This window comes from Rhipicephalus microplus, chromosome 5 (assembly GCF_043290135.1).
Source record: "Rhipicephalus microplus isolate Deutch F79 chromosome 5, USDA_Rmic, whole genome shotgun sequence".
NCBI lineage: Eukaryota > Metazoa > Arthropoda > Arachnida > Ixodida > Ixodidae > Rhipicephalus > Rhipicephalus microplus.
The window spans coordinates 180,175,319-180,200,090 of NC_134704.1; the positions used below are offsets into that span (position 1 = coordinate 180,175,319).

General features: G+C 46.8%; 1 protein-coding gene across 1 annotated transcript; it reads left to right on the forward strand.

Annotated features, from left to right (window-relative positions):
* Window positions 1-2,997: 2,997 nt before the first annotated feature.
* On the forward strand, window positions 2,998-23,016 carry LOC119173306 (U8 snoRNA-decapping enzyme). Its single transcript, XM_037424183.2, has 2 exons — window positions 2,998-3,459; window positions 22,403-23,016. The coding sequence occupies exons 1-2, from the start codon at window positions 3,262-3,264 to the stop codon at window positions 22,868-22,870; spliced, it is 666 nt and encodes a 221-aa protein (XP_037280080.1). The 5' UTR covers window positions 2,998-3,261; the 3' UTR covers window positions 22,871-23,016.
* Window positions 23,017-24,772: the final 1,756 nt, after the last annotated feature.

Consider the following 24,772-nt stretch of genomic DNA (forward strand, 5'->3'; position numbering starts at 1 on the left):
AACGACTTCCCAAACGAACCTTGTACTAACGTACTCCTCATCAGCGCCACGAATCAACAATATACTTTCCCGCCATTTCAACATAATCAGGCAAAGCAAATGACTAACTTCAATTTTCGCGGAGCCACCTCACGTGGTGTACCGCAGGAATAAAAACCTGAAGGACATTTTTGTCAGAGCAAAAACAAACACCCACAAATTTCAATCAGGGTGCCATCCCTGCGGAAAAGCTCGATGCAAGGTATGCTTACAGATGGTCACAACACGCGAATCAAAAGTGAACTTCTGGTATTTCAAATTTTGCATAACTGAAAGCCTTAATTGTGACTCCAGTAACGTAATATACATTCTACATTGCAACATCTGCGGACAAGAATATATCGGCCAAACAGACACGCCATTTCGGCTGCGGTTCAATAATAACCGGTACTACGCCACTTCACTGCCGAAGCTACCTTTATCTAGACATCTGCGCCTGCCAAACCACAGTTTTGAAAATATCAGCGTAACTCTTTTGCAGTCCGGTTTCTCAAACAGACGCGAGCGCGAACAGCGTGAGGCATATTTTTTTTTCAAATTTCGAACATTAGTAGCCGGCATCAACGAGGACCCCGGTAAACTCTCCTGCCTCCGAGAAGTAAGCCAGGAGGAAATTGGTGACAAAGATTCATAGCTGGATGCCATGCTTGTTTTTTCTGACTGACTCGTACGTGTACAATTCCCTTTCTTTTCTTTTTTTTCTTTTTTTCTTTTTTTCTCACGTGTACATACAAAGTGTTTACGCTCGCCTACCACTTGACGGCCATTGAGGGGGAACGGGCCAAGATCAAAGGTAAAGAGCTGCCCGACCCATTAAGGGGAAACCCTTTCCTTACGCACGCCGTCGCGGACCCCTACCGCCACTGCGGCGACAATCTCGGGTGGCCCTACACACGTCGAGAACTGGCCGGCACGGGATAAGAACCGTATGTGGAATTGCACCGACATTTGGATGTGCATAGGCTGGTTTCATGCTCAGCGTTCACAGTGTTTTTTTTTGTTTTCTCTCACTCTCGCAAACATCTTTCAAGGCGAGAGGGGCGTGGCAGCTACGAAGTTTGAACGTCTAAGTTAGTATAACTCATACCCTGACGAAAGGAGGACGCCTCCCGAAACTGCCGAAACTTTAGGGAAATAAATATATTTATTCCTGTGCACAACACTCCCGTTGTGTCATATCCCATAACTTCATATATATATATATATATATATATATATATATATATATATATATATATATATATATATATATATATATATATATATATATATATTGCGTTTAGGCGCTTGTGACGGCGAGCGCGTGGCTATTTGTAGCCCAGCGATCACCTAGATTTGCACGGGACGAGGACAGGGCATCATAAACACACCTCATCATAACACATCATAACAAAAGGGGCTACCTGTTTTACAGAAATAACAATCGGGTTGCACGGAAAAGTTTCAGCGCCCTACATGTAGGAAACTGGGCATATATGGGTTAATATGTGGAGAGAGGTAAATGTTAAATGAAAGCCTATGAAAGGAAAGGATGCTATCCGAAATATATAATTGATTACTGCGCTACACAAGAAAAAAATGAAGCAGCGAATTTTCTCGGTCTTATGTATTCGAATTCAAATTGATTAAGCGTTTTATTCCCCTCAATTAAGGCGCATGACCAACGAAGCTGTGTAGCAAACAGTTCAGTTACTTCAATGTTAATTTATATATAAATAATATTTATTGTTGTGGAATTCAGCGTATGCTTAATTTAGTGCGGCAAGTTATTGATTTTTGCTACGTATATTCATGTGTTTCATATTTCTTCGTTTATTTATTTTTAGTTGATCGGTATTGAGTAGCGGTGGGGAGTAGTGAGTAGTTTACCAAATTTTTCTGGCACATACCTGCTGGGTTTTTTTGTAGAGCCTGTAACTGCTGAGTAGGTAATGGGTAGACCGCGCCTTGCGAGGCCAGCACCACCTACCCCACGCAGGATCCTGTGAATAAATTATTTTCTCTCTCTTTTCCCGGAATTGCAATACACTCTTGTTGTCATCTCAGAGTAGCAGTCGAGTCATTCGATTCGTCTATTTCACTAGTTGCCGTTTGAACCCAGTCTGGATGGTGACTGTCGCCTTCTTCTCTTAATTTAAAGGTAAATGCCACTCATGAAAATGACAATATTGTTGTTTGGTAGTAAATTCACAGAGTTACGAGGGACCCAATTAAGTTTGTCGTTGCTGTGAAAACTGCCGCATTGCAGTGAGTGTTCCTGTTTGCTAGATGGAAGCTGATCGCACCAAAAGCGCGTCACTGCTGAACAAAGTGGCACCATATACCATCTATGTAGGTCAAAAACTGAACGAGATTTATGGTGTTTCGGGGCATTGGATATGTGTAAAAATTTGCCTTACATATTCTTGGGGCCATGCCAATCTTTAGCCTTGCGTAGTCTTGCAGTTTTTAAAAATTGTCTCAAGTATCACTACCTGCACTAAGTGTATTCATTTCATGTCTAAACTCTTGAGAAACCATCTGTTTTTTTTTTTATTCTACGTTTCTTTTTTCTTCTTGCCGCACTTTCTCATGCTCTACTGATGTGATTGTAAGCGTTTTATGTAATATATCTTTTCATTTTGCCAAATATTCCGTTCACTTGCTGTATTAGTTATTCCCTTGTATATCTATATAATCAATCGAGAGTCCCACTGCAGTTTTCGTACTTTCGGACCCTCGGCTGTACATTTGTTGATACTGTAACTTTTTCTGGAGGCAATAAACTGAAACTGACACCGACACTATAGTGCCTAGAATATACTTAGTAAGTATATTCTAGGCACTATAGAATATACTTAGTAAGTATATTCTAGGCCCTGTACTGACACTGAACTAGTGAGTGCCTAGAGCAGCAAACGATTCGCGCTCTACCGACGGCAGCGCCGCTTTAACTCACGGCGTCAAGCTGAAGCATGTCTAAGAAATACGCTGGCGACCGCTGATTCATTCGTAGTTTTGACAGGCTCCTTTCGAAGCAGCGCGTGGCGTATTTTGTGCTGATGGCGCTTTATGTTGTTTTGCCTGCAGTGCAGCACTGGTCATACTGGCTGAGAAGCAGAAAAAACCTTGATTTTCATTGAGCCCAGAAGACGTTGAATCAACGGTTGTCACTCGCCACTGCCAGCGAGTACAAGTTGTGCAGCAGCTTTTGACTGCTCTCCGGCGTTGCTGGGGGAATCCATGGCCAGAGTTGAGCCTGAGAAGTACCCGCTCGACATGAGCATCGTGCAGAGCTTGGGCCTGAACCAGAAGGGCTTCGAGGCGTGCACCCTGTCCGAGGCCCTGGCCACGGGATACCAGCATGCAGCGCACGCCATGCTTTGGGCTCCAACTGACACGGTTGTTTTGCGGCGCTACCGGCAGAAAGCGACGATTTTGGTGAGTCTCGAGAATATGTACGCTTTGAAAAGCGTGGCCGTTCATATATTGCTTCTACGAAAATCAGTGCGCAGCTCTATATCGTAAACCTCGTCTCATATAATTGCATCCGGGTACGGGAGACTTGTATAGCTTATACAGCGAATAATTATTCGAACCCATGTGTAAAGTGTACCGGGGCTTGAATGCTCGACCCTCTCAGCATATAGAAAACCGAAACCTTGACATCTGCCGCGTCAAGGACAAACAGTCACCTTTCTTAGTGTCGTGCGTATGCGATTCCCTCCGCCACCTCGAAACACACCGTACCCGAACGTTCGAGATAGGCAGAATATAGAACCATCGAGCCCAGAACTACATGGGGACTGGAACTCCGAACCTCCGAGGTGTCCAGGGCATTAAACCCTCGACATCGGATTATTTAAAGGACTCAGCCCCAAGGCTTGACGTGCTCATGGTATGGTGCACGGGGGCATAAGGAGACTCGAACCCAGGACAAGTGAGCCGGGGCTGGAAATTGGAGGCTATGATGATTAGTGCGGATAAGCGCTTATATGGGTCTGATTGTGGTTGATAGGGTATCTAAGGGTAGACAAGGTGCTAAAGGGACATACGCTCTTGATTGTAGTGGGATAGAGTTCTGTAATGTTTATTATGCCGGATAACGGCTCGGATTAAGGTGTATATAGTTCGAGTGTATCGATGTGCCTCGATCGGGTTCGGACCAGATCTGATCTCCTTTGACGAATGTAGAATCGTGCTCGTTCTGTTATTATAAGACCAAATGCAGTTCAATCACTCAATCACATGTTCGAATTCAGCAAAACAATTGCGTTGTGCCGTAGCCCGATCGTGACCCACCGCCGATGGAGTCGGTGTGAGAAATCACATGAACAATTGGATGTAAACATGCTATATGGGTACCATTGGCGTCAATAGTGGGCAAAAGTTGATGGAAGTTTCTGTGAATAGTGTTAGAAGGATTAAGGCCTGGCCTGCAAGGTAGATAAGGTCCGATGACGGTTTTAACACGTGTGTTAAGGCCTGCACAGAAAATGGACGTATAAGGCTTGGATGACGTGCTCGAGAGTATTCTGATCAGATCGACTTCGGCGATGTTGATAAGATCCAGTAACGGTTGCAACGAATACGATAAGGACCGATGATGTTTTGATGACTTGCGAAAGAGACCTATGGGCATGTGTGCGGCCGGATTGAGCACGCTAAGGTTGATAAGCTCCGATGACAGTGGCAATTGATGAGTCCGATAAGGTTCGATAATCTACGGATTACATACTGAAGTGACATAGTGACATGTGTGCGGCCGGATTGAGTTCGCTGAAGTTGATAAAGTCTGATAACAGTGGCGATTAATGAATCCGATAATGTCCAATCCAAAGAGACATATGAACATGTGTATGGTGGGATTCAGTTCGATGTGGTTTATAAGGTCTGATAGCACTAGCGATCGACAAGCCCGATAAGGACTGATAATGCTTTGATAAAATAATCAAGATACATTTGGATATATGTGTGGCCCGACTGATTCGCTAAAGTTGATAAGGTACGATAACAGTTGCGATAAGTCCGATAAGGTCAGATAATATTCGTCTGAGAACCTAAGAGACGTGCGACCATGTGTGCGGCCGTTTTGAATTCGCTGAAGCTGATAAAGTTCGATAAGAGTTGCAACGAGTCCGATAAAGTCAGACATGTTCCCGTGCGATCCTAAGAGACTTACGAACGTGGATGCGGCCGGATTGGGTTCGATGAGGTCGATAAGGTTCGATAGCAGTTGCGATCGATGAGTCTGATAGGAGCCGAAAATGTTGATGGCTGATTAAAGAGACCTACAGACATGTGTGCGGCCAGACATAGTTCGCTGAAGTTGATGAGGTCCGATAACAGTTGCCATGAGTCCGATAAGGTCAAATATGCTCGGATACGGTCCTAAAAGAATTACGAACGTGGGTGCGGCTGGATTGGGTTCGGTAAAGTCCGATAACAGTTGCAACGAGTTCGATCAAGTCAGATTTGTTCGGAAACGTGGGTGCGGCCGGATTGAGTTTGGTGAGGTCGATAAGGTTCGATAACAGTTGCGATCGATGAGTCGGATAAGGACCAATGATGTTTTGATGACTTGCTAAAGAGGCCTATGGGTATGTGTGTGGCCGGATTGAGCTCGTTCAGGTTGATTAGCTCCGATAACAGTGAGCTTCATCGATTTACACGTCCCGGACGGCCCCGGACGCCGGCGCCGCATTCGTTTTTGTCGGGGACCAACTGGAAGCTCCGCCCACTGGTCCTGGATCGCTCGGACGCATGTTCGTTTTTCGCGTGCCTGGCGGCCTGCGGGCGGCCCGGGACCGCCCGAACGATTTCTTTTGGGCAGCTGGCAGACGACAGCGCGGTGCGCATGCTGTTCGGCCATATTGAGTTAGACACGGGAAATTTTCGATGCGCTCTTGCTCTTTCTTTGCTTTTCTGTCCGCTTCTCGCATGTTTCTGGATTTCGCATTGTTAGCGCACCCACCTTTCGTCATCGGCGTTCTGAGCCACGTCGAGCATGAGCGTATTCTCGAAGGTCGGGCAAACACGCGTTATGCTCGCTAGGAGAAACAGCGGTGGAACAACCACGCCGGTCTACGATGCGCACGCGCTCGAGTAGTTCACTTACAGTAAGTTGCATCACAACAGAAATGGGTATAATTCACTACCTAACTGCTGTTTAGGTTGCAAATGAGTCAGCGTTGTGGCCTGTGTTTCAGCTATGGAGGCAGCAGACGGCATAGACAGGCATAGCAGACGCCACAGCAGACTCGGTCAGCATCAAGCGCGCAGATGGCCCGAGGCCGCTCGGGCTGGCTCGGGACTTTTAGATCACGTACATGTGACGTAGCCACCCGTGAGCCGAGACGTCCGCGGGCCGTTCGCGAGTGATCCGGGACTTGGTAAATCGATGAAGCTCAGTGGCAATCGATGAGTCCGATAAGGTCTGATAATCTACAGATTACATGCTGAAGTGACATATTGACATGTGTGCGGCTGGATTGAGTTGAAGTTGATAAGGTCCGATAAGAGGTGCGATTAATGAATACGATAATGCCCGATCCAAGACACATGAACATGTGTGCGGCGGAATTTAGTTCGATGTGGTCGATAAGGTCCGATAACAGTTGCGATCGACAAACCCGATAAGAACCGATAATGCTTGGATGAAATACTAAAAAGACATTTGGATATGTTTGTGGCCCGACTAAGTTCGCTGAAGTTGATAAGGTTCGATAACAGTTGCGACGAGTCTAATAAGGTCAGATAATGTTCGATTGAGACTCCAAGATACGTACGACCATGTGTGTGGCCGTGTTGATTTCAGGGAAGCTGATAAAGTCCGACAACAGTTGCAATGAGTCCGATAAAGTCAGATATATTCTGATGCGATCTTTAGAGACTTACAAACATGGTTGCGGTCAGATTGGGTTCGATGAGGTCGATAAGGTTCGATAACAGTTGCGATCGATGAGTTCGATAGGAGCCGAAAATGTTGATAGCTGGCTAAAGAGACCTACAGACATGTGTGCGGCCAGACATAGTTCGCTGAAGTTGTTAAGGTCCGATAAGGTCAAATATGTTCGGATATGATTCTAAAAAGAATTATGAACGGGGGTGTGGCTGGATTGGGTTCGGTGAGGTTGATCAGATTCGATAACAGCTGCAATCGATGAGTCCGATTGGGACCGATATGTTCAGAAGACATGCTGAAGGGATATGCGGACATGTGTGTGGCCGGATTGAGTTCGCTGAGTTTGATGAGATCTAATAACAGTAGCGATTGACAAGTCTGATAAGGTCCAATATAGCTTAAATAAAATGCTAAAGAGGCATGTGGACATTTTGCGGCCGGGTTGAACTCGCTGAAGTTGATAAGGTCCGATAACTGTTGTGATGAGTCTGAGTAAGTTCATGAAAGGTTCTAATGATACCCTAAAAGACTTGCGAACACATGTGCGACCGGAGTGAGCTTGGGGAAGTCGATTAGGTCCGACAACAGTAGCGGTGAGTTTGATAATTAACAAAAATGTTCCAACAAGGTTCGATCAGGATTGAATCGAATCTTGTGAGATTCTGCGAGTGGCCGATCACGTTCGATTTTGTTTAGTTATGCTTACGCGCAGTTAGATTACAAAATAAATGTTAAATCTATCAGTTTTATTAGGATCGATAGCGGAGTGAAGCAGATAATTTTTTTCTTAGGACACGCATGGGCATGCGTGTGGTTGGAACTAGTTCAGTAACGATAATATCGTTTGATAACGGTTGCCACAGTGGCGATGAAGGGAGATAAGCTTGCATAAGGTGCTTAAAAGACACTTGTATGGTTGAATCGACATCTATAAGCTTGAGAAGCCCCTAAAGTGGCTGCGCCGAGTGTTAAAAGTGCTTCTAGGGTGTAGACGGGGTTCTAAAAATGCACACATGGACAAGTGCGTCGTCAGATTGTGCTTGGTGACGTTGATAAGTTCAGTTAACGGTTGCGACAAGTACTCCAAGACTTCATGCATCCGAAGTGGTTTGATCGTGCGCGGATTGGCTATGATAAGAGTTCACGAGCGTCCGTTCACGTTGGATTGTCTGATAAGGTTGAGAAGCTGGTGGAATTGAAGACAGAAACGCAAATTTGTTATGTGAGTTGCATTAGGGTCGGCAGGATGAGAAATTGGTAAGAAAACATGTGATCATGTGCGTATTGAAATGAAGTTCTGTATCGATGATATGGTTTTATAATGGTTACCAGAGTTGTGATAAAAATTGCTCATGAAGTTGCATGATGTGCAAAAGAGGTACATGGGCATGGGCATAGTCTAATCGAGTTCGGCGAGGTTGATAAGGTCCGGTAATGCTTGCAACAAGTGAATCCTGTAAGAACCAACGAGGTTCGGATTTATTCAATCAGGCTCAATCGATCGCGCATCAGTTTTATTTGACTGGACGAGTGTTCGATTGTGTTCAAAATTGCGCGATTCTGATGCAGTTTGATCTATCGAACGATTGCATTGACGAGAGGCATTGGAACACTCTCGGTGGCAAAAGGTTCGTGCCCATTCGAGACTTACAGGGCCCTTAAATAACCTCTGCACATACACAGAATTTCTCTCAATATACACGAACAGGGCCCTTAAATAACCTCTGCACATACACAGAATTTCTCTCAAAATACATGAGTTATCTTCTGGCACTTTCCCTCTTTTCGGTAGTGTCTGACGGGAAGACATAAAGAAATGAGCTTTTGATTTATCTTCACACGAGTGATATCTGTTGTGAGTTGTTTCCTACCCTGCTGTGCTATGTCATCGCACATCATTCTGCCATGCATCGCATGGCCATGGTGCTTTCATATTTTTTTCTGGTCATGAAACTCCTCCGTCACTCAATGAGAGCTTCATACGCCACCCGCACTTTCCGTGCCGCGGCGCTGGCGCAGACAGAGGGGCGACGAAGCCGGCTCGGCCGGCTACTTCCCAGCCAACGCAGAACAAGGCGACAGGTGGAAGCGTGTGATCCCGCGATAAGAGACTGCCGGATTTTCGTTTGACTGAAAGAACGCTTGCGTGTGTGAAGAACATTTCGACGTCAGTGACATTGTACGTGCGGACGTGTGCACAGTGAACGGAGACATCGTTTCGATGCCCCTATAACGACCGAGACTGGTGGAAGACGTCGTACCAAAGATTTTCGAAGGTTTGCCTTCTTACCTGTCCAAACGAAAACAGCGTTCACGCGCAAAGAAGTGCCAACCTCTAAAAAGGCTGCTTTCTCCGGATTCTGATGTGACGGTTGATGTAATGCAGATTTTGAATAAACTATGTGCCTGTGCTCATGACAGGAATTCTCTACGAGTTCCACTAATTCAAGCAAAAAAATGGATACATATATATCGACATGTTTGCTTACATTTGCTCGCAAGGCGTAGCGTAGTTGCCAATTTCAACATGTTAACTTCTGCTAGGTGAGTGGTGCACAGATTTGTTTCCGTTAGGTAGAAATGCCTCGCACATGCTGAAGTAGGAATGAAAGAGATATCTAAGTACATAAAGAAAATATCCAGAAATATTCAAAAAGAGCAATGTAGTTTTATGTACAACTGATTCGTTTAAACTGAACAACAGGTTTGAATGAAGATCCTGGTTGATTTCTATGTGTGCATAGGAAGAGCAGGGTGGCTAATTAGAACGCAGACTTAGAAGTCGTCGTCATTGGGAGTGTACATGGGAATGGATAAAAGAAGAGCCGCGTATATCGAAACTCCGCGGTGTTGTCAAATATGCATGCGTAAAATCCAAACCTTTTGTTTCGAAATATCACGTGGTGCCTATATCCAGCAGCTCACAACGGTTACATCTCATTTTTTAATCTTTAAAATCAAGGGCGCAAATTATGACACCAAATACAAAGAAACGAACACAACTTGAGCATTCCTCTCCGTCTTGTGGTGTCTAATTCTGAGCTTTTGATTTTTTTTTGCTTTATCACTAAGGATATGTCTCAAGAGGTACTTCAAGGCTATTAATGATAAGTGACCCTGATATACAGGTTTGTTTATTTGCACGCAAACTTCAATTGGCTGCTTCGTGATGCCCTATATAATAAAGTGACAGTTATTCTGAAAATGAACCTTACGTGCAGCCAGAGCATGGCTGCTCCGCAATCGCTAGCGAAAACTATGTTAACCTTTCAGTCACCTAGAACCAGTCACAATGTTCGGTTTAAGCCCAAAAGCGACTATGCAGGAATTGATAAATTTAGGAACGCTACGAATGCGTGTCACTTCACAGACGGACTCAGTTAAAACACTGCCAGCAATCAAGGACTTGAGCAATTTGACAACGCGCATCATGGGCCGCTTTGACAATACTAATAGCTGCTATCATTTGTTAGCGAGAACACGGAGAACGAAAATATATGAAGTGTGGCTGACGGGAAACGCTTCCTCGAACGCGCTACAGCCCTGCCAAGCGCAGCTGATCGATGCCCTCCTGCTTATGGTGGTGCCTCTGGTGGCCCCGTTTGTCCCCATCTGAAACTTTCGCGGTATTTTTATGACCAGGAAAAAAGTATTAAAGGACCATGCCATGGCTAACGTGCACGACCGACTCATTTCTTGATTGGTATACATATTGATACGGTATGAGCCGGACCATGTTTTGGGGACAAAGGTAGAGGAAGAGGAAATTACTTGGTTCGGCCTATGTTCGCCATCGTCGCCGATCGTCGCCTGATCTCTCTTGTAAATAAACATAGTTGAACTCAGTCTAACCGTAACAGTTTTATGGTGGAGGTGCTGGGTACCTAATCAAGCAACACGGTTCTGCAATAACCTGAGCTACGCCGATGCCGCCGCATTGCTGGGCTATCCCCGTTACCGCTGGTGGTCGCGATGTTTCACGGTGAAGACGGAACCCTGAACCCCGCAGCTGACGGCACTGCATCACCAGTTCCAGCGACACCTTTACTACCGACATCAGCCGCAGCTGGTTTTTGGCAGTGTCAGCATCCGATAGAGCCCCGTCCTTTCGGGAGCAAATCTGGCTAGGACGTAGACGAGTGGATCAAACATTACAAGCGGGTGAGCAACTACTACTTTTGGGACGCGGCAACTCAGTTGACTAACGTGGTGTTCTTCTTGAGGGGCACGGCGCTCACATGGTATGAGAACCTTGAGGACGCCCTCACAACGTAGGAACGCTTCGTGTCCGAAATAAAGGAGCGTTTCGGGGACACTGTGGCAAAGAGGGAGCAATCCGAACAAGCGCTGCTGCAAAGAGCCCAGGACACAAGCGAAACGTGCACCATGTACATTGAGGCGATCCTGAAACTATGCAAGACCGCTAACTCTTGCATGTCCAAGGAGGACAAAGTCGGCCACCTGTTGAAGGGCATTGCAGAGGATGTTTATCACTTTCTTATCGGCAAAGACAGCATTGGTACAGTAGCCGATGTCATACAGCACTGTCGCACGTTTGAGACGCTGAGGATGAGGCGCATTGCTTCTAAATTTGGTCGATTACCTAATGTGACCACGATAGCGAGTGTTCACAACTACGCGCCTTTTGATCTTGCGTCTACAATACGCGAGATCGTGCGCGAAGAACACAGTTGACACACTCGCGCGACGCCTTGCGAAGCTACACCCTTGCTGGTTCCAAACCAGCATAAATATCCTGTTTCCATTGCTGCAGCAGGCATCGAGGAGTATGACTACGTTTCTGGCACACCACCGAGGCCGCAGCGCAGTCACTACCAAGACACCAGGCACCAGCGCCGCTTCAGTTACCCTCGACAGCTGGCCGCCGACTGTGAGAACCTGAACGAATACGTACCTGTGTCACCACGCCCTCGCGATGCTTTCCAAAATGCATATCATGTACCTCCTGTGTGCTACAGCTGTGGTGCTCCAGGACACATTGCTCGGTTCTGCCGTCGGCAGAGAGAGATGACATCGAGATACGAGCCATTGTCAAGACCTCCTCGCGGTGGCCACAATTATTGTGACGATCCTCGGTGGTCCACGTATCCCAATAGCACCCTACGACAAGGGAGCCGGCGTGGAACCTCCCCCACTTCTGACCGTAGCTTGACACCTCCGCCTGGTCGAACGCATCGCTCTCCGTCACCTATACGGTGGCGGTTGCCACCACCACCGCCGGGAAACTAGCCGGCGTGGCCGATGGAGGTGAGGTCGCACAACAGGATTCACCTCATATACCTCCGCCAGTTACGATGGACGAAAACCAGATATGTGTTTCAATAGACGAATTGTGTGCAACAGCTTTAGTGGATACTGGTGCCATAGTTTCTGTTATCAGCAGTTCGTTTAAAGATAGCTTAAGCCGCCAAGTTATGTTTTCCTATCAGGATTCTGGTAGATTTCGTGGCGTGGGCGGGGACGTAGTTCAATCCGTAGGAGTATGTGCCGTTAACGTGTTGTTGGCGGGAAAGGCGTTCCCAACTGAGTTCCTGATTCTGAAACGGTGTACACATGATGTTATTCTCGGCATTGACTTCCTGCAAGAGTGTAGCGCTTTTGTCGACTGCGGTACGGGTGAAGTTCCTGTTAGCGGTGGTGATGCCCTTCCCGCCTTAGTTGAGCAGCAGCTGCCTCCAGAAGACTTGCTGATTGTTTCCAAAGAGCTGACATTACCACCATGGTCTATGACTTCTGTAGCCAAATCTACTCCCACAGCAGCAGCATCAGTCTTTGATGCCGTCGTTCAACCTCTCATGGTTCAGTGTGTAAAGAAAGATGTGTAATAGTGCCTCATTCGATTATTTCAATTACTAATGGGTGCGCGTTTTTGTGGGCACTTAATTTTTCGTCTGCGCAGATTATCCTTCCTCGAAGAATGAAGCTCGCACTGTTCCATGGTGTCACGGAAAATTCTATTGTCGCCATCAACGACGAAAAAAGTGAGAAACGCGTGGGCACCTCTAAACGGAGTACCTTCTCTGAGTCCCACACTTTGAGCATGGTTAGCAAGACGCTACGGTCACATGAACAACAACAATTGGTCCAACTATTACAACGACACGGGTCAGTGTTTGACTTCGGCGAGAAAGGTAAGCGACTGTCTTTACCATGCTCTCAACCACAGCATGCCATCAACACCGGCTTTGCTTATCCGGTTCGGCAAAAGGCTTACAGGGAGTCGTCATCCGAGCGGAAAGTTGTAGCTGAACAAGTTCAGGACATGTTGCAGAAGGGCGTTATTGAAAAGTCGTGCAGCCCGTGGGCAGCACCTGTGATTTTGGTTCCCAAGAAAGACGGTTCTTGAGGTTTTGCGTTGATTATAGACGATTGAATGCCTTGACTAAAAAGGATGTATATCCGCTGCCTTGGATCAACGACGTAATTGACTGTCTATATTCTGCTTCATACTTTTCTTCACTTGATCTACGATCAGGATATTGGCAGATCCCCATGCACCCTGCTGACAAGGAGAAAACGGCATTTGTAACACCGGATGGACTATATCAGTTCAATGTGATGCCATTTGGGCTATGCAATGCTCCCGCAACTTTTGAAAAATATATGGACTCGATTCTTCGCGGACTGAATAGGGAGATCTGTTTGTGCTATCTGGACGACGTTGTAATTTTTAGCCGCACATTCGAAAAACATAACGTTCGTTTGAGCCTCGTTCTGGACTGTGGGAAAAGCTGGCTTGGTCTTGAACTCCAAGAAGTGTCGGTTTGGTGAACGACAGGCCTTGATCCTTGGCCATTTGGTAGACAAAAATGGGGTGAGGCCTGATCCCCGGAAAATTGAAGCGGTCAGACGCTTTAAGCCACTGACGTCTGTAAAGGAACTTCGCAACTTTCTCGGGTTGTGTTCTTATTTTCGACGCTTTGTGCCTAAATTTGCGGACATCGTGTACCCATTGACCAGCCTCTGGCGAAAAGACAGTGCATTCGAGTGGACATCTGAATGTGACGCTGCGTTCTGTCAACTGAAATTTCTGCTGACGTTAGAGCTGATTCTCCGTCATTTTGACCCATCTGCTCCTACGGAAGTACACAGCGACGCAAGCGGTATTGGCATCGGAGGCGTTCTTGTTCAGCGTCATAATGGCAGAGAGCATGTCGTTGCCTATACAAGTCGTTCCCTCAGCAAGGCTGAAAAAAATTACCACCGAACAGAATGCTTGGCAGCCGTATTTGCTATTCAGAAGTTTCGTTGTTACCTGTATGGGCGTCCTTTCACGATTGTAAGAGACCATCATTTCCTATGCTGGCTCGTTACTCTCCGAGACCCTTCTGGATGCGTTGCACGCTGGGCTCTATGCCTCCAGGAGTTCGACTTTAATGTTGCATACAAAAGTGGACGGCGTCATACCGACGCCGATTGTCTTGCTCGCCTTCCATTGTCTATGACTGACGACTATACAGACACGTTCGACATCTGCTTTGCAACTGTTTCACGCGCATTTCCCGCTGTCACCACGTTCCAGCGGGAACAGCGCAATGGCTTGACTTTAGACTCTTTATTCGACACTGTCAGAAGCCCCAAGGGCAGTGGTCGCTTTTGTCTTCGCGATGAACTGTTGTACAAGTTGAATTTCTCGGCAAATGGTGCGCGATATTTGCTAGTTGTTCCCTAAAGCTTGCGGTACGACGTCCTCCATTTCATGCATAATGACCCGGCGTCTGGCCATCTTGGATTCATACGCGCTTTGCATCGAACTCAAGAGCGCTTCTACTGGCCTAAAATGCGACAGTGTACGAAGCAATACGTCTCCAGTTGCGACGAATGCCAGCGCCACAAACGTCCTACAAGCAGTCCGAATGGCCTCATTGTTCCTATAACGCCGCCCACAACACCTTGCGAACAAGTTGGTGTCGATCTGCTAGGACTGTTTCCGCGGTGTTGCAACAACAACCGCTGGATTATAGTCCGCGTCGATCACCTTATACCAGATATGCGGAAACTGCTGCGATACCATCTTCCACAGCGGATTCCGTCGCCTCTTTCCTGTTACGATCCACCGTTCTTCGCCATGGTCCACCTCGTGTCATCATCAGTGATCGCGGTCGCCAGTTCGTCGCCGACACTGTAGAGGAATTGCTTCGTCTCTGCACTTCACAGTATCGCCATTCAACGTCATATCATTCCCAGACGAATGGTCTTGTGGAACGCACAAACCGCACGCTTACTAATATGCTGGCTGTCTATGTATCCTCAAATCACAGGAACCGGGATGACATTTTGCCATTCATCACCTATGCTTATAATACAGCGAAACACGAAACCACGGACTTCACTCCGTTCTACCTACTCTACGCTCGACTATCGTGCAGCTGCCTCGATACGATACTTCCATTCGAGCTTCATATGGACGATTCATTGGCTCAAACACTGTGCCGAGCTGAAGAAGCCCGCCAAATTGCCCATATTCGCACACTGCCATCGCAAGATCGCTCCAAGGAGAGGTATGACCAACGTCACGACACCGTTTCATTCGAAAAAGGGGATCTCGTCTGGTTGTGGACCCTTCACCGGCAACGTGGCTTATGCCAGAAAATTTTAGCGCACTATGTCGGTCCATTCGTTATCGCAAATCGCCTGAGTGACTTGACCTACACTCTAAAAAATTATGGAGTAAAAAGGGTCCCACAACAATAATCATCAGGCTTGCGTGCGCTTCCTTTCTTGAAAACTCGGCACTGGCCACTTTCCTTTCGAGAATGCAATGTAAACCTGATAATGGGCATGTCGATCGTGACCGGAATGTACCGGGCGCGGGGCGATAGCGCGAGGATGGAACGCAATATAGATGACGATTATTGTTGTGGGACAAAAAGACACCCTTTTTACTCGCTCTTTTTTTAGAGTGTACGTGGTGGCACGCTTGACGTCAGCTGGTTGTCGGTCAAGCCAAACACAGTTGGTGCATGTAGCTCGTCTCAAGCAGGTCGATCCCACACAACGCCAATGATTCGGCTCGACCAGCGGGCTTCGTCTGTGAACCGGGGAATGATACGGTATGAGCCGGGCCATGTTTTGGACACAAAGGTAGAGGAAAAGGAAGTTACTTGGTTCGGCCTATCTTCGCCATCATCGCCGATCGTCGCCCGATCTCTCCTGTAAATAAACATAGTTGAACTCAATCTAACCGTAACAATATCTTAAGAGTTGAGCGCTGGTCTCGCCGTGGTGGTCTAGTGGCTAAGGTATACCCGGCTGCTGACCCGCAGGTAACGGGATGGAATCCCGGCAGCGGCGGCTGCATTTTCGATAGAGGTGAAGATGCTATAGGCCCATGTTCTCAGATTTGGGTGCACGTTAAAAAACCCCAGGCGGTCGAAATTTCCGGAGTCCTCCACTACGGTGTCTCTTATAATCATATGGCGGTTTTGGGACGTTAAACCCCAGATATCAATCAATCAAGCGTTCAGCGCTGTTCACTTTTCAAGTAAAACCAGGGCTAGGCCTGCTGGTGTGCCCTAAGGCAAGCGGGAATTGCCTCACTATACTCAGCGACAACTTTTTTTTGGCCCTGAAAAGAAAGCTACGGGGGCGGAGCTTCTGCACATGCAGCACTACGTGAAGTAGTCTGTTTTGGTGCATGTCTCGTGACGCTATGAAAAGTGACGGGGGCGCACCATCAGCGTTTCATGTAGACGCAGACGCCTCTTAGCGATTGAGGTACATGTAAAAAGGCGGGACTTTGTCAAGCGTTCTATAACGCGAAGTCCCAACAGCTATAATAAAAGAATTACGAATATCTTACTCGTGTTAGCTGCGCCCTGTCTCAAATCGCTCCACGTAGAAAATAAAGGAGGAACATTTATATTTCACGTTGAAAATACGGGTGCTGCTTTGGAACTACATTCACTGGCGGTAGGATGCACGTGATGTGGCTCCGTAGCTTTCCCTTTGGTGCCAAGAAAAGGTGTCACCGAGTATTGCTTTAAATTGTCGTCTGGCGTTGTGTAGGTAAACTTTAAAAAACCACTGATTATGCTATGGCAACGGTTCCGTTGATGCGCGAGAAGGATATGCCGTGCCACTTGTCTGTTCAGCACTCGACGAGTGCGCCGCCGTGTTGTGTGCCGCAAGCAGAAACCAACACCGCTTGTGTACTGCTTTTCAGATTATGTTGCTGCTGCACGTTCTTGCATGCTTTCGATTCATAATATTCATCACAATTCAGCACGGGCACTATACATTTGTTTGGAAGATATCGTCAGTTCGATACAACCGAACCATCGCTCCCGGGGTGCGCGGAAATCTGTTTCGACAAGAAAAAGAAGTATAGTCAAAATTTGGTTTATTCACTGCATTTATCAGTAACGTATCTGTAAGAAATACTTTAAATTCATGCCTTAAAATAGTTTAAATACTTTAATTTCAGTTGCTGTCTTCACCAATTAGTCAAGCTACGCTGCACTTTGGTCAGTCCAGTCAGGCTTGCAGAGAACTGGTTTTAATCATTTGTAATGCAAAGAGGCAAAGCTGCTGGTGAGGATCAGGTAACACCATATCTGCTGAAAGATGGAGGACAGATTGTGTTAGAAGAAGTAGCCACTCTGTTTACAAGGTGTCTCGTGGCGGGAAGAGTACCAGTATCTTGGAAAAATGCTAACATCATTTTAATGCATAAGGAAGGAGATGACAAGGACTTGAAGAATTACAGGCCGATCAGCTTGCTCTCCGTCGTATACAAGCTATTTACAAAGGTAATCGCTAACATAATTAAGACAACATTAAATTCAATCAACCCAAGGAACAAGCAGGATTTCGAACTGGCTACTCAACAATCGACCATATTCATACTATCAATGAGGTAATAGAGAAATGCTCAGAATACAGCCAACCGCTATACATAGCCTTGATAGACTACGAGAATTAAGGCGTTTGATTTAGTAGAAATATCAGCAGTCGTGAAGACACTGCAGAATCAGGGCGTCGACGAAGCATATATAAAAATTCTGGAAGAAATCTACAGGGGATCAACTGCTACCTTAGCGCTTCATAAAGAAAGCAACATAATACCAATCAAGAAAAAGGAGATAAGGCAGGGGGATACAATCTCCCCAATGCTATTCAGCGCGTGCTTACAGGTGGTTTTCAGAGGCCTAGAATGGCAACAGTTTGGGATAAGAGTTAATGGAGAGTACCTTAATAATCTGCTCTTCGCCGATGACATTGCATTGCAGAGTAACTCAGGGGACGAATCGCAATTCATGATTACGGAGTTAGACAAGGAGAGCAGAAAGGTGGGTCTTAAAATTAATCTGCAGAAAACGAAAGTAATGTACAACAACCTCGGCAAGGAGCAGCGCTTCGAGATAGGTAATAGTGCACTTGAAGTTGTAAAAGACTATGTCTACTTAGGGCAGGTAATAACCGCAGAGCCGAACCACGAGATTGAAGTAACTAGAAGAATAAGAATGGGGTGGAGCACATTCGGCAAGCCCTCTCAAATTATGACAGGTAGATTGCCACTATCTCTCAAGAGGAAGGTATATAACAGCTGTATTTTGCCGGCACTTAGCTACGGAGCAGAAACCGGGAGACTTACAAAGAGGGTTCAGCTTAAATTGAGGACGACGCAGCGAGAAATGGAAAGAAAAATGGTAGGTGTAACCTTAAAAGACAAGAAGAGAGCAGAGTGGATTAGGGAACAAACGGGGGTTAAGGATATCATAGCTGAAATCAAGAAGAGGAAATGGACATGGGCCGGGCATGTAGTGCGTAAACAGGAAAACCGCTGGTCATTAAGGGTAACTAACTGGATTCTTAGAGAAGGCAAGCGGGTTAGGGAGAGACAGAAAGTTAGATGTACAGATCAGATTAAGAAGTTTGTGGGTGTAAAATGGCAGCAGCAAGCACAGGACCAGGTTGACTGGCGGAACATGGGAGATGCCTTTGTCCTGCAGTGGACGTAGTCAGGCTGATGATAGTGATGATGTAGAGCAAACCTGCTCGAATAATAAGTCCATACTCTTGTGCTCACCCGTTGCCTTTAGTAATCGCTGAAGAACCTCCGTGGTACTTGAAATCACCGGGTTAGCACAATGCATAGCCGCGCTAAACATGTGTTGCCCGATTAAGCCATCTTCGACGAATGCATGGTTGACTAGTCTGGCGTATATCTCACTGCGGCATCTGTTTTCTGCCCGCCACAACTTGCTGTCTTTATCTCTCCCGTAGTTGACACAAGGTCTATACAAATAGGTCACGAAGGCACGCGCGAAAAGTGGTTCAGAAGCTATCGCCAGCGACGTCATGGGGAGTTATGGCAGCTGCGATTGAAGCTCGACCATGTGTGGAGGGATCAAGTACTAAAAGTGAAAAAAAAAAAAACAAGTTTGATTCAAAGTTGAAGCAGTCAATAGGTTTTACATTTCTTTTTCCCAACATTATTATGTGAGTGTAATGAACTGAAAGTTTATGACTGTTTTGATTACGAAAAAAAAAATAAATTTAGCGCCCTCTGGCCACGCTATTATTACTCAGTGCAGCCCTTGCACTACATGGGTATACATGGCAAGGCCCGCTCGTAGAATTCGTTTGCAAAGACCACCCCCTCACGTGTTTTAGTGTTCTGCGCTTGCTTGCGTTCCCTGTTATGCGTGAAATTGTTAGGTGCGTTTTATCGTTGGTGAACATCTTCGGTGCAGTGTCCAACGGGCAGTGGAACGGTGCGAATTGCATTTACAGCCGAGTGTTTTCGTCGCTAGCAGCGGAAGTGATGTGCTGTGCAAGGACGCAATAGCAACAAATGTATGCCTGGTGACCCGTGTCTTCTAGATAAAAAATAAGGACAATGGTTCGGAATGCATTGCTCGCTGGACTTCCATCTATCAATAATCCTGCAGCCCGGCTTCTTTCTTGAGCATGGAGTGTCTACTATTCGCGTTATCTATCACGGTACAATTCGCATGTCTTCATTCGCATACGTATCGGTAATTTATCGAAGCATAATGCAAAAATAGAAAAAAACATAACGCAGGGAGTTGATTGATTGATATGGGGGGTTTAACGTCCCCAAACCACCATATGATTATGAGAGACGCCGTAGTGGGGGGCTCCGGAAATTTCGGCCACCTTGGGTTCTTTAACGTGCACCCAAATCTGAGCACACGGGTCTAGAACACTTCCACTTCCATTGGAAATGCAGCCGCCGCAGCCGGGATTTGATCCCGCGACCTGCAGGTCAGCGCAGTACACTGAGTGGCCAGTGCAGTCAGTGGCCACTTTGGCCACGGTGAAAATACATGAGGCGCTTTTGTGTGCTGAAATTAAGTAACGAATGGGGCTACTTGGAACATACTCATCACGATCAGCGCACAAAAAGGACAAAAACACAAGAAAGTTCAATGAAAGAAACGTGTCATATATGCAAACATGAATTGATTGATATGTGGGAATGAACGTCCCAAGAACATCATATGATTATTAAACATGCCGTAGTGGAGGGCTCTGGAAATTTCTACCACCCGGGGTTCTTTACCTTGCGCCCAAATATGAGTACACGGGCCTACAGCATTTTTGATCGCCTCCATCGAAAATGTAACTGCCGCAGTCGGAATCCCATCCCGCGATCTGTGGGTCAGCTGCCGTGTGCTTTTAGGCACTGTACCATCGCGGCAGGGCTGCAAACATGAAGACATAAAAAAACCTTGACCCACCTTCAAACCGTAAGCCAACCTTCAATCGCTCTTACAGATGCTGAGATTTCGTATCTACAGCATGCTTGATTACGTGTTTGGTGGAAGGGGAGAGGGGTCAAGATTTTTTTGACGCCTTCACGTTTCCATATATATATGACACGTTTCTTCCATTAAACTTTCAGTTTAATGGAAGGCATCGCTTGTGTCGTCCACTTTCTTGTGTGTTTTGTCTGTCCTTTTTGTGAACTGATCGTGATGAGCTTTTATGTGCAATGAATCGCGCAGTTTCTTTGCGGGATTTTCAACCTAATATGCATACCACTCTAGAAAAGTTTTCAAATGGAAGCCTAGTGCTCTAAGAGTTCATTTCAAAAAGTCGCCGGCCCGCTTAAAACTTTCCCGATAAGTTTTCCGTGTGGCATGAGTATCCACATAACTGGTTCTCGGGTTGACCTGTTTAGGAAGCGCACACTAATTGTTACTATATAGTGTATTGCGATAAGCATTAGTGAATTGTGATTACTTGCTCTTTTTTATTACTTTGAGAGGGCAGCCCTATGCCACTGTGAAGCGATAATGTCCATAAGTGCAGTGAGTACGATGACGATGGCGACAGTGACACTCGCTTGCTGGATTCCGTGCCGAATGGTTGTGCCGCCCGCGACCTCCGACGCCAGCGCAGCTCTCGCCGATTGGTTCGCCGTCCACGATCTCGTGATGCCGCGAAGATCTCTCCGTGTGGTGCCCCGTCTTCTGACTCCTTCAACCGTGTCCCAACCTTCTCTTCCTTAATCTTTACTTTTCACCCTATCCTTTTAATCCCTTCCCTCGTGAGCTACTGTTTAAAAGTAGCACTTAGAAGCAGACAGTTACGGGGCTAACTTCCCTCTTCTTTTTCCTATTTAAGAATACCCCCCCCCCCCCCGGTGACTGTGAGCCCCCCTGTTCTGCACTTAACGCGAAAAATCGTTGCAGGCCGTCGCCGAAAGACTGAGGCGAATCGATTATTTAAAAGATGTGGCTGAATCATACGATAGTCCGCATTCGGATGAAGCATGCGTGAGGGGAAGTGTCGATTGTATGCCGCCCAGTCAGATGATGTACATATTAGCAGAGCTAGTTGGGGCATTCTTCGGTAGTCGTATTTCCGCCGGATGAACCACTTGATCGACAGTAGTGTTTACATCACTTATTTCTCGCTTCATCGCGCTGAAGTGCCACCTGTACTACTGTACTAATTGCGTGCTTCATTACATCAGCAAGAGGCAATGCATTTTGTCACCATTAGGCAATACTCTTGTGTGGTTGAGGTGCAATACAAATGTAAATAAATGCCGTAGTCGATTATTCAAGGATGGGATGTTGGCTTGTTTCGGGATACTTTTACATGCACTGCACGGTCTAACGATGAGGGACAAGGTATCTTGTTCAAGATAATGTGCTAGAGCAGTGTATGGAACCTTCTTCTTCCCAGGACGCAAATAAAGTTCATCTGTCTGTCTGTCTGAGCAGTGTATGTTGTGAGAGACCAAGGTAACTGCTGTCGACTAATAGTAAGAGTCCGGATCCCAAGAGAAGGCAAGTGACGCATGATGAGGCAGCAAGCTGTATATGCAGACGAGACTAAAGAGAAGGCGGGGATAACGTCGCCACTGCTAGCACAGAACCAGTTTAATTGGAGAAACGTGAGAGAGGCGTTTGCCCTGCAGTGGACTAAATCATGACTAGTGAAATAATGATTCAGCGGTTGTCGTCAAAATATGCGCAGGCGGTGGTGCGCTACGATGGCTACCTGGGCTTCCCCGGAGGCCTGGTGGACCCAGGCGAAAATCTCGTTCAGGCGCTGAACCGCGAGCTGCGCGAGGAGTTGAACGCGGACACGTCCCGGATCTCGGCCACCGGCGGTGACCACGTGATCAGCTTCACGAAAAAGGAGCGCCGCTTCGCGTATCACTTCTTCGAGGTACGGCTGACGGCCGAGGAGCTGCTAGCCACTGAGCAAGCCGCCATCGGCAGCCGGGAGCACGGAAACGAGACGCTGGGCATCCTGCGCGTGCCCCTCTACAGCATGGCCGACGGTGTCGGGGGCTTCCCCGTGTTGCTTGCGCAGCGATTCGCCGGCTGCGCACGCCAGCAGCTTCTCTACGCCACCGTCCGGCTTGGTCTGCTGGACGATGCCGTGGCACGCGCTGCAATCGCCCAGAGCGAGGCCGCGTTTGGCTGCAAAAAGATGTAGTTGTTATTACCGCATCGTCTTACGCGCCACCCTTTTGATGGTGACGCCAGTGAGTAATAAAGTGACCAAATATCACGCGCACAGCTCCCACAATTAAAACATGTTGTATGTTGTAATATATGAGAAACTTTTTTCAAAGCCTTGTCCATATTGCGAGCCTTTATTAAATCGTAAAGAATTAAGCCTCAAATCGGGGAAAATTCTTTCAGGCTGGTCTTGCTATTGTGTGCCTTTATTCATAGGATATGTTGACCCATGAAGGCGGGAGGAGCACATCACACTCCAGGATAACGTTATTTAAGAGACCGTCGTACCGTAGCAATCGCCGCTTTGCGGACGACGCCCACCGGTTAAACCGACTGGAATTTTGTTAATGGAAACCCTCAAGGCGTGTGATGTGAATCACGTCGGCCTTGCTTGAGCGGTAACAACTAGTCAAAACGGGAGTTAGCACGCACGTTGCATCATTCAGAGAGAGAATGGAAGACAAGAAGGTTAACCACAAGTAGTATCCGCTTTTATATACCACCTACTTAGGAAAGGGGGTGTGAAATAATGGAAAAGGAGACGAGCTGATGACAATGTGGGAAGAGCTGGTGGCGGAAAATGTCATTTAGTTCGGTTTCTCTGAAAAAAGGTGCCTTAGTATGTTGTCACAAAGGATTGGCGCAAGCGGCCAAGGAGCCCGCGTGGTCAGCGACCAAGTTTATTGAGTGCCCTGGAGTTTGAGGATCCTTGCCCCAGTATCCACGAATTGAATGTAGAAGCTATGCCTGCTACGCGGGCTTGCTAGACGGCCCAGACTGCTCAGTGAGCTTGGAGCTTTGTAGGGCATTGGCCCACTTCTCTTAGAGAACATCGGATTAAAGTCTTTAGTGTTTACTGCGCTATCACAGATCACGCGTTTGAGCGTGGTAGGTTCTGTAACCTATACGTTTCAGGCGCTGTCGTTATAGACGACGGGAGTAGAACCCATTATACACCAGCGGGTTTTCATATGCGTCATTCTGTAGCGGCCATCAGATGGTAATTTGGGCGTCGCATAACTTGTTGTTGCGAGGAGTAAAACTGGACCCGGCCTCAAAAAAAGCTAAGTAATTCCACTGCAAAACGTTAACCTCTTCTTGTCTGTGTATAGGCTTGTAACCTCTGAGTCAAGACGCACTTGCGAAGTGGTGTCATACCGAATGGCCTTTTACAGTGAAAGCCGTTATGATATCAAAACTTCGTTTACGCGCTGTCGTATTTGTCCGCTGCCGCCGCCGGTGTCCGTAACCACAAACCACAGAAATAAGGAAAAAAACTTTAGTGCCAGTAACACAGTAGGGCTCGAACCCGGGTCCGCAGCGTGCCAGCTTAGTATTCTACCATTGAGCCCCACCGTCTTTTTTTTTTCTTTAATGTTGAGCCACACCGGTCCTTCCTTTGATATACAAGGCAACAGACAACAACAAAGAAAGGATTGAGCCACACCGTCCTTCCTTTGTTGTTGTTGTTTGTTGCCTTGTATATCAACGCGGTTAATTTTTCACTTATTTACTTATTGGTCAAAATACAAGTGCGTCACAAAATGCACCCACAAAATTCATTGAAGTACCGTCAGCTTTTAGTTGACTATCGATAAATACTTTGGCATTCGTAACAATAGCTCAGTGCACACAATCCAGTCTAGTACATCCTCTTGGCCCCTCAGCAATTCAGGAAAATGGCACGCAAATTCGCGAAATGTTGGCGCACCGATAGCACTTCTACATCCGCGTTTTCGAAGGCACATGCCGCGCCGGTGCTTAAGACTTGTTCGCAAACTTGCCTTAGGCAGGCTTGATGTCGGGAAAGCAATCGCGTTAATGCGACTTATAAAGCGTTTTAAAATAGCGAAACGGCAACCAGTCGTCGCACAAT

Excerpts from the sequence above, each read along its gene's own strand:
- LOC119173306 (XM_037424183.2), top strand. The coding sequence starts at position 3,262 with ATGGCCAGAGTTGAGCCTGAGAAGTACCCGCTCGACATGAGCATCGTG. Across the intron at positions 3,460-22,402 it reads GGCAGAAAGCGACGATTTTG|GCGGTGGTGCGCTACGATGG; the intron begins GTGAGTCTCGAG and ends AAATATGCGCAG.